This window comes from Poromitra crassiceps, assembly GCF_964638095.1.
Source record: "Poromitra crassiceps genome assembly, chromosome: 8".
In the NCBI taxonomy this organism is placed as follows: Eukaryota; Metazoa; Chordata; class Actinopteri; order Beryciformes; family Melamphaidae; genus Poromitra; species Poromitra crassiceps.
This window is the reverse complement of record NC_139629.1, coordinates 9,757,970-9,768,777: the sequence shown is the minus strand read 5'-3', so window position 1 is coordinate 9,768,777 and position 10,808 is coordinate 9,757,970. Positions and strand designations below refer to the sequence as shown.

Genomic DNA, 10,808 nt, shown 5'->3' with positions numbered 1-10,808 from the left:
GCCAGAGAAACCTGAGGGACCATTTCTATATTTCATCCATTATGTTGCCAACCTGCCCAGGCTCTTCCGATGTTCCCGGAGGACAGATCCATTGCAGTATAGCCATATGTCTCGTTCTCTTGCGGCACTGTCTCTTGCACCTCCTGCCAGCACTGTCTGGGCTTGGACAGACGGACCAATATCATCAGCTAAAATACCTACTGAGATCAACACACAAATGAGAGGCGAGAAAGTGGGAGCTGGGGGGGTCCCCTCTCTTCCCACATTTTACCATCGGAGACGGTCCGTTGGTTCCTCAGAAGAGAAAAAAGGCCAGGCAGGGACCTTGTCCTGTGTGGACAGCTGGACAACAAAACACAAGAGAGGTAAGCGATGGCTAAAAGGCTTGACTGGACAGCGCCGTGTGTCCGTCAGATGTAGTACTCTTTCATGTTGTCCCTGACTGTGTTGTGGAGGTGCAGCTCGGCCCGGTATGCTGTCTCCATGCTGTGTCTGTGCTCCTTCTCCTTGATGCTGGCGCTCCTCTGGGCCTGTCGGTGCTGGTACAGGCAGCGCATTACCGCTGCCAGCACACACAGTGTGATGAAGACCACCGCTGAGACCACACCTGAGGAGCAGCCAAGGCAGCCGTGTAAGTGGGTTATACAAGACATGATAATGCTTTACTTTATACAAGACATGATAATGCATTACTGTATACAAGACATTATAATGCTTTACTGTATACAATACATTATAATGCTTTGCTGTAGACAAGACATGATAATGCATTACTGTATACAAGACATGATAATGCATTACTGTATACAAGACATGATAATGCTTTACTGTATACAAGACATGATAATGCATTACTGTATACAAGACATGATAATGCATTACTGTATACAAGACATGATAATGCATTACTGTATACAAGACATTATAATGCTTTACTGTAGACAAGACATTATAATGCATTACTGTATACAAGACATGATAATGCATTACTGTATACAAGACATGATAATGCATTACTGTATACAAGACATGATAATGCATTACTGTATACAAGACATTATAATGCTTTACTGTATACAAGACATTATAATGCTTTACTGTATACAAGACATGATAATGCATTACTGTATACAAGACATGATAATGCATTACTGTATACAAGACATGATAATGCATTACTGTATACAAGACATTATAATGCTTTGCTGTATACAAGACATAATGCTTTACTGTATACAAGACATGATAATGCATTACTGTATACAAGACATGATAATGCATTACTGTATACAAGACATGATAATGCATTACTGTATACAAGACATTATAATGCTTTACTGTATACAAGACATGATAATGCATTACTGTATACAAGACATTATAATGCTTTACTGTATACAAGACATGATAATGCATTACTGTATACAAGACATGATAATGCATTACTGTATACAAGACATTATAATGCTTTACTGTATACAAGACATTATAATGCTTTACTGTATACAAGACATTATAATGCTTTACTGTATAGACCCCTTATACAGCTTGTCAACATTGAGCTGCGCGCGCATCGTGTAGGCAAAAGCCGTCAGCCCCGCATTGACAGACAGTGAAAACTGTGTGAAAGCCCCGCTGTCAGGACTGCTCTATGCCCATCTGCAACACACAGTTATATTTTAGTTTTAAAATGCAGTTCTCGGCTTACTACCACAGCTTATCGCCTAGTGATAAGCAATGTTATGCATCGAAATTAACGTTGTTTAATGGGATATGTCTTACAGACCCATACGCACTGGCGCTGTCAATTGGCCAAGCCTACATATCCACATATCGTGCATTCCTTTATAACTGGGGATAGCGTAGATCAGTGATTCCCAACCTGTGGGCCGCGGCCCCCTGGTGGGCCGCGAAGGTATTGCAAGTGGGCCGCCAAATCATTTCCAAAAAAGTATGATTTTTGAAAAAAAAAAAAATCAATTTTTTTTTTTTTTTCAAATTTTTTCTGAATGTTTTTCAGATTTTTGTTTCTTTGATGTTATTGCTTTTGCTTGAATTGAAGTTTCATCTTTACATCATCTTTATATTGGGTTTGTGTTTATTTGTAACCCTATCGATTTAATGGGCTTTCTTCTGATATTTGGATTTTGTTTGGATCTGATATTGGATGTCAAATTGTTATGAGAATGCATTTTTCCATTGTTGAAGGATACCGTTATTTATTAATCATTTGTTAATTAGCCTGTTACAGACAGCCCCTTGCTTGTCATTTCTGACATCTGTGTGGTGCTGATGGACAGCTCCTTGAATGATTGGTGTGTGTGTGTGTGTGTGTGTGTGTGTGTGTGTGTGTGTGTGTGTGTGTGTGCGTGTGTGTGTGTATGTGTGTGTGTGTGTGTGTGGACAGCTCCTTGAAAACTGTAATACTGAAGGTGTTGCAACATGTTACAGGTGCTGTGTTAGTGACTGTGGAGCTTCCAACATGTTTCTCCTGTATTCAGTTCAGTCCTTTATGTTCAATTTTCAATAAAAAAGTGCTCTGAGAACGCATTATATGGCCTTTGTATTTATGGGGTCGGAGGTGGGCCGCGAACATTTTTGAGACATAAAAGTGGGCCCTGAGTTGGAAAAGGTTGGGAACCACTGGCGTAGATAATTATTCTGTAACTTGCAAAGATATATTGTTATGTTGATAATGCACACAACTCAATAATGACATTATGTAACGTTACTTGGTCGTTAACTAACCGAGCGATGTGGCTGAGCAGCCTACAGCTTCAGCTTACCTGATTATGAAATGAGCACTACAAAGTCGGGCATTTTTAATGATGTCCTCGTTCCAATCAGTTCAACTCAATAATGACATTATTTAACGTTACTTGGTTGTTAACTAACCGAGCGATGTGGCTGTTAGCAGCCTACTACAGTTTACCTGATATGAAATGAGCGAGCACTGCAAAGTCGGGCATTTTTAACGATTTCCTCTTTCGGCTTGCAACCAAAGACACCTACGGTTAGCATTAAAAGCAGTATGAGTTGACGGGATTCGGTAAAACTTTAGTCCTTGCTTTGTTGATAGTGTAACAGACTGTTCAGTGTTGTGTTGTGTTGCGTGTGTGCGAGGCTGTGTATGTTCCCTCGAGTTGCGTAGAACAGGATATGTGGGGAGAAGCTTGTATAACGTTACAGCCTGGCTCTATCGTTTATTATTTTATTAACCAAGTGTGAATAGGCGGACCCGAATACTCTGCTACAATAGCTTTCCAATTCTGGCATCGCACTGCACAACACGAAGACATGTCTTGCTGGAATAGTTTCACAGGCACTGGAAAACTACTTGAAAGGGCTGCGCGGAGTCTGTCTTTCTGCCTCCGTCTTGCGCATCTGACGCTGATTGTTGTCATTGTGACGTAGGCGTATAATTGGTCTGTACAAGACATGATAATGCATTACTGTAGACAAGACATGATAATGCATTACTGTATACAAGACATGATAATGCATTACTGTATACAAGACATGATAATGCATTACTGTATACAAGACATGATAATGCATTACTGTATACAAGACATGATAATGCTTTACTGTATACAATACATGATAATACTTTACTGTATACAATACATGATAATGCTAGTGTGTACCAGACATGATAATGCTTCACTGCACTGTAACCCAAAAGCTGGGAGTCTCCAAAATGACCACCAGAGATTAGGGCCCGACCGATACTGGATTTTTGGGGCCGATGCCAATACTGATATGGGAGTAAAGAATAATAATCTGATATCGATATATATACAGTATAATGCCACAATTCAGTACTACATGGTGCTAAGACTTTTTCATGTGTTTTCAACAAGTCATTTCTAACACGTGTAGTTTAGAAACAAATCTCTGAATTTGGTTTCCAGGGACCTTAAACATTAGCTTTGCTAAATCAGCTTGCTGGCAAGTTGGCTATAGGTAACAAAGCCAGTGTGTTCAGGTTAACTGAACAGTCTCTTCTCAAGCTACAACTGTGTTTTGCAGTTGATACTTTAGCGCTAAAGACAAAATAGTTATTTACTGTCACAGTAACCTACATTTGGAAGCAAATTGACCTCACCAGACGGTTCACTTTTGCTTAGAACGTTACTGATGGTGCTGATCTACAGCCACACCACCACAACAAGCTTTTTCAGCTAGCTTTCTTTTTCTGGACTGCAGCTTGTATAAATTTAGACACTATTTGTGCCCAGTCAGTTCTCCAGTGGACCTCCGTGACGGTACCAGCTGTGGCTGCTGGAAGATTTGTGACAACAGCATATCTACTATAGCAGTGATAACAGCCTCCTAAAATGTTTTGTCTCATTACTGCAAATTAGAAAACACCTCAACAAAGTAATTTAGTTAATGCAAGTTACTCTCAATAGGGGCTATACTTGTTTTACCGTATATATAATGTACTTACTGCATTAGATAGGCATTTAGGAACGTGCAGGCACATTATCCACACAGTTGAAAGTGTTACTGAGATCTCTTCGACGCCAAATGGATATCTCGATCCAGCAATGCTGCTTTGAATATGTAATCAGCTCGGGTAACAATGAAATAACGCTCGGCAGTCATTGAACAATCGGGCTTTCCAATCGGAAAATTGTATTTGGGAAAGCTATTTGGTCTTCTCGTTTTCCCTTGACAATCCATCCATTATCTCAATAGAACACAATCATATCTGACTGAAAGTCAATTTACAAGACCTTTTACTTTGCAGTGCAAATAACATCCCTCCCGTGTAATTGCTTGTGAAGCTGATCTTGTGTTGGAAATGCCGACATTGTGGCATGTTCTCCCGTCCTGACTGACGCACATTATTCTAAGAGGATGTAGGAGGAGAGCACACGAAGCAGAGATAGCTGAGCCTCATTTCACACGAGACTGACTTTGGCAATTGAGCACTTTAACAAGTCGGGATCGGCAAACTCACCTCCAATTACTGCCCAGTTGCTTTGCGAAGCGTTCGTTAATGGCTCCTTGCCTCTGTCGACTGTCTCTGAGTGATCCATCCCATGGCAGATCGTGGGGGAAATAGTCAAAGATGACATAACAAGGAATAGATTAGTTTATCAGTTTCAGTTAGTTGGTGGGGGGGAGGCGGGATTTGACTTATAAAAACATGAACTAACGTGGAGAGAAAAAAGGAAAATGTTAGGTCAATGTTGATCAGGTCAATGTTGACCTGATGTTCATTGCTCAGTAAAAAAAAAAGAAAAAAGGCACAGATGATTACATCCTCTGAAATGTTACCATTAAGCATTAAGCATACATACATCCTTTCATTCATTATGTATCTAGGTGTTTGTTTTGTTTCTTTTTCTTGAGCATGTATGCCTCTGTGATGTTTCTCTCTGGCACTAAATGCTACATTGTATGTTTTACATGTTTTGTATGTTGTGCTAGCCTACATGTAGCGTCCTGCTTTGCTGCCGTACTTGGCATGCATGTGCTTGCTCAATGTGTCTGCCTGTCTGTGCTTGGGGCAATGGGGCAATAAATAAGTGTTTTAATGAATACTTTCTTGTGCTATCCTCTGGGGTCAAATTTACATGAAGTCATTGTACCATGTTTGTTTTACTTTGTTTATCCCAAATAAATTCAAATCAAATCAAAATTCTGTAAGCCTCAGCATAGCTATTCACTTCAATGGTAGTCTGTACTTTCATGCCTCAGTGATTTTGTCCTAATACTTCAGGTGTGACACTTCTGAAATGGTAGATATTGCATTTTGGCCAAAAGAAAAAGAAAATAAATACATACTTTTATTTGTTTAATTTGATTTGATTTATTTTGGCAAAATCACATATTCCGTCCCTAAAAATCACACACAGAAATACACAATGGATAGCAGCAATACATTGATGCATTACATGTGCAACAAGATGCTGAATTAAAGTTATGACATCAGTTTGCTGCCATCATATTTAACAACAGTGAGTGAGGGGATTTTGAACAGCACCTAGAGTATGAATCTGAATGAAAACATCCTGAGTGTATTTATTATACAGAATGTTTACCTGATATTTTTGACTCTGCGAGTACGCCGCAGTTCGACTCGACCAGCTGACCGCGCACGCTGACCAGAGAGCTTCCCCGATTCAGCAGCGCCGCCTTCAGTGGAGCCACGTGGTTGAACTGCACTGATGACAAGCAGCCGATGAACCCTCTGGCCCCGGCTTGTCTCACCTCGTTGTCAATAACGTCCACTCCTGGGGGAGGAAAGGGGGTCAGCCCTATGTTCCCTCAGCCCTACATACAGTATGTTCCCTCAACATCAGAGCTAAGGCTTAGGGTTAGGTATACAACATTTATTTTCCCAGGATGACGAAGGCATGACCCGCCCTACTCTGCCAATGAATGGGGTAAGGTTTAGGCATGGTGAGTGATGATTGGTTAAAGGAAGACGCACACATTTTGGGAGATTTGCTTAGAAAATGACAGTTTCTCGTAATTTTGGATTATTATTTCATAGCGTGGTGAGTACACGAGTCACAACATGTACAGTACATGTGAGTGTTTTGGCGCTGTTGGAATGTGTGTTTTTGGTGACTGAACGCGGATAGGCTGCTGTACCGCTCAATAACCATTGTAATTAGCAGCAGGGGCGTGGGGCCACAGGGAAGAGAAGGGTATCTATCGTTTTACTATCGGGAATATGGCAAATAGGCGAATCTCCCAAAAATTTTGGCGTGTCCCTTTAAGGTTAGGCATGGAGACTGATGATTGGTTAGATTTAGGCATGAGGAGTGATGATTGGTTAAGGTTAGGTTAAAATATCAGGGTAAGCCAATCAGGGACAGAGTAGCGCGGGTCATGCCTTTGCCATCCTGGGGGGGGGGAAATATCGCATTAGGTACTGATAAGAGGGAACATAGGGGGCTGAGCGAACATAGAAACGCTCCCAAAAAAAAGAACAAAAGAAAGAAGAAAAAGATGAACATGAAATAATACGCTGAATTATCCGCATGGGAAGTATACAGTATGAATCTGATTTGAATTTCATAGCCCTCCCGCAACGTCATCTCTCTTTGGTGTGTCCCATTCGGGCTGCCTCTCTTCGACGCGGGTGTGTCCGTGCCGATTTCGCTGTGGCGGCAGTCTCTAATTATCGCAAATGAAATGCATGCAAATGACATTAGACTTTCGGCAATGCATTGATTTAAATAATTCATCGCCGTTTGCTTTTAATCACTGCGACTACCCGCTAACAGTGTAAGGAGGTCACAGTTGGCTTAGAATAAATGAAGAGGGAAAATTCACTGTACTGTATGATGTTATTCTGAGCGTGGAGAAATGGGTGATAGATGTGTGTGTGTGTGTGTGTGTGTGTGTGTGTGTGTGTGTGTGTGTGTGTGGCCGTCACCTCCGGTCAAACAGGGATTATTGTTTTTGTTTCTCCATGTGATGGATTTTAAGCAAGCATAGGGGTCAAATTCAGCCGTGTGTTATTCTTCTAAATTCTTCCATCTAATTGGTATGAAATCTATAATTAGCATCAATTTCCCAGTGCGGGTAATTTAGAGGGAATAACAAACCCCGGCTCCCCACCACCAAACTTGTTTATGAGGGGGTCCTTTTTTGTTGTATGGCCCCAGCAATTAACTTTAAGTTAATAGGTCCCTGGGAGATAGAACCCAGCCAATAAGGTAATGTTTTCCTCTGATCCCGCAGCGAACACATTGTAAGCAATGGGGTGGTGTTGAGCTCCAGTCAAATGAGCACGGCGCTTGACTTCATGGATGTGGCTCAAAGAGACAGCAGACGTTCCCAGGGCCTCGAGGGGAAATACACTGGCTTCTGTAGAACGGGCCTGCTTTGAGAAAATGTATTCCAGTTTGGAAGTGGGTCACTACTCATTCTTTTCACTCGGGGGTTGAGTTTTTTTAGTCGAATCCTGGCACGTCGCGGGATATTTCAGATATTTCTCGTGTGCTTGGTTGATGTTTTCTGGGATATGGTTTTTGTACATGACCGAGTATAGAGCACTTCTCGTTGACCGGAGTCCTTTTTGCTCGGCTTTAAAAAAGGATCTAATCACAGACTACAGTCAATTTAACTGCAAGTTCAGCTTTGTTCAACCCAGAGACACCTCAAAATGGAAACGGTTGCTTTGAAATGCAAATGTGGTCAATTAGCATAGATTTGCTCACTCCCTAAGCAATTGTGAGTCTCTGTGTTCAACAAATGAGGCATGATTTACTTACTTAAGTTTCATTTAGCTTCTGATTAATGAGTAAAGTGATAAAGCTGAATCAATGTAACATCTGCGGCTCGCGCGGAGTGGTCAGAAAAGAGGCTGATTAGAAGATAGCGACAATGGCAAGATAATTTTCAATGACTCTCCTCCTACGAGGTGGTCGGCCTTACAGCAAATAATCAAGATATTATTGGGAAAATTTTCTGTTAAGAAATGAAATAGTTTTATTTACCTGCCCTTTTGCCCTTTTCCCTGGCTGATGCTGATTTGTAACGTATTACAAAAGGAACTCTTTATCAAAGCAGCAACCGTTTCATTTACACCTATTGAGCGTGAAAAAAGGCCTTGAATGCGGCGGCAGGCTCCAGCGTAACGTTTCATCATTCCTAAGCACGTCGGCCAAAAATGTCCTCTGCATTCCTCTCAGGAGCTCACCTGTGACCTTCCCCAAAGTCAGCGATTTGATTGAGATTAACTCTGTGTCGGATGACAGGCTGTACCTGAGGTCCATGTCCTTGTCAATCTAGATGAGGGAGAGAGTGAAAGCACACTGGTAAGGAGGGGGGGCTGTGAAGAACACTTTGAACCACGTCACGCACGGCCGGACAGACAGACTGTTCGCTTACTAACATGTATTTTAGTGCATTTGTGTGACATGTCTGGCAAAATTTGTCCTTGTCCCATTCATGATTTATAATGTGGGAGCAGGTCTAGACATCCCAAATTCCTCTACATAAGTGGTTTTCAAAGTGGGGTCCAGGGACCCCCAGGGGTCCTTGAGGGGGAGAGAGTCCCCAGCAAAAAGGGGAGTTATTTATTTTCACTATAATTCCATCCATAAGTAACACAATGGCAGAATTTATGACTATTTTGGTCATGGGTTTTATACACTTATATAATAAAACATCTACTGTAAAAGTAAAATCTTATCAGATGGGGGACCTGGGGCAAAATTGTATCAAATGGGAGTCTGTGGTTTAATTTGTGTCAGTTTAGGGGTCCTTGATGTGAAAAGGTTTGATGCTAATTCTGATTTGATCCGTTAATTGCCTTTCTTCATCATGCGTCCATGGCTCACCTGTACGTAGACATCTTTGCCCTCTCATGTGTCCATGGCTCACCTGTACGTAGACGTCTTTGCTCTCTCATGTGTCCATGGCTCACCTGTACGTAGACGTCTTTCCCCTCTCATGTGTCCATGGCTCACCTGTACGTAGACATCTTTCCCCTCTCATGTGTCCATGGCTCACCTGTACGTAGACATCTTTGCCCTCTCATGTGTCCATGGCTCACCTGTACGTAGACGTCTTTGCCCTCTCATGTGTCCATGGCTCACCTGTACGTAGACATCTTTGCTCTCTCATGCGTCCATGGCTCACCTGTACATAGACGTCTTTGCTCTCTCATGTGTCCATGGCTCACCTGTACGTAGACGTCTTTGCTCTCTCATGCGTCCTTGGCTCACCTGTACGTAGACATCTTTGCTCTCTCATGCGTCCATGGCTCACCTGTACGTAGACATCTTTGCTCTCTCATGCGTCCATGGCTCACCTGTACGTAGACGTCTTTGCCCTCTCATGTGTCCATGGCTCACCTGTACGTAGACATCTTTGCCCTCTCATGCGTCCATGGCTCACCTGTACGTAGACATCTTTGCCCTCTCATGTGTCCATGGCTCACCTGTACGTAGACATCTTTGCCCTCTCATGCGTCCATGGCTCACCTGTACGTCGACATCTTTGCCCTCTCATGCGTCCATGGCTCACCTGTACGTAGACGTCTTTGCCCTCTCATGTGTCCATGGCTCACCTGTACGTAGACATCTTTGCTCTCTCATGCGTCCTTGGCTCACCTGTACGTAGACATCTTTGCTCTCTCATGCGTCCATGGCTCACCTGTACGTAGACGTCTTTGCTCTCTCATGTGCCCATGGCTCACCTGTACGTAGACGTCTTTGCCCTCTCGGTGGATTCTGATGCGGTGGAGGCGTCCATCTGCCAGGCTGCTGAGGCTGGGGCTGAACACGTCCGGGCTTCTGTCCATCTGGAGACGGTACCATATCTGCAGACTCCCTGGAGACAGGATGACATGGACAGGAAGACATTCACAAGGCACAGTCAACCACCCAAACACTGCTGCACAGTATCTGAACACAGATTTCAAAGTGTAAATCTACATTTGATTCTAAATACTCTCTAAATAATCAAAGAAATATAGATTATATAGATTTGTAAACATAGTATTTCTTTGTTCTTTGAACTTAACCACAAGTGAGTCACATGACTATATTTATATATACAGATCCTTTCCAAACAATTTGAATATCATGGAAAAGCTCGTTTTTTTCCATAATTCCTTTCAAAAAGTGAAACTTTCATAGATTCTAGATTCATTACACACAAAGTGAAATATTTCTAGCCTTTATTTGTTTCATTTTTCATAATTTGGCCTACAGCTCCAGAAAACCCCCAACACAGTATTTCAAGAAATTAGAATAGTGTGAAGAAAATCAGCAGTTACTTCTCAGTTGACTGACTTCAGCCTCAGTCCACTCCCTCTGAATCTCCGCCAA

General features: G+C 42.2%; 1 protein-coding gene across 1 annotated transcript in view; it reads right to left on the bottom strand.

The window, feature by feature from the left end:
- Window positions 1-381: 381 nt before the first annotated feature.
- LOC310781154 (contactin-associated protein-like 5) overlaps window positions 382-10,808 on the bottom strand; it is a gene marked incomplete at its 5' end in the record, with an annotated part of 138,645 nt that continues 128,218 nt past the window's right edge. The window contains 5 exons of the mRNA XM_083641697.1: window positions 382-607; window positions 4,970-5,035; window positions 6,057-6,248; window positions 8,672-8,759; window positions 10,175-10,308. Of these exons, the coding sequence (XP_083497823.1) occupies window positions 411-607; window positions 4,970-5,035; window positions 6,057-6,248; window positions 8,672-8,759; window positions 10,175-10,308 (677 nt within the window). The 3' untranslated portion in view covers window positions 382-410. The remainder of the gene's footprint in view (window positions 608-4,969; window positions 5,036-6,056; window positions 6,249-8,671; window positions 8,760-10,174; window positions 10,309-10,808) is intronic.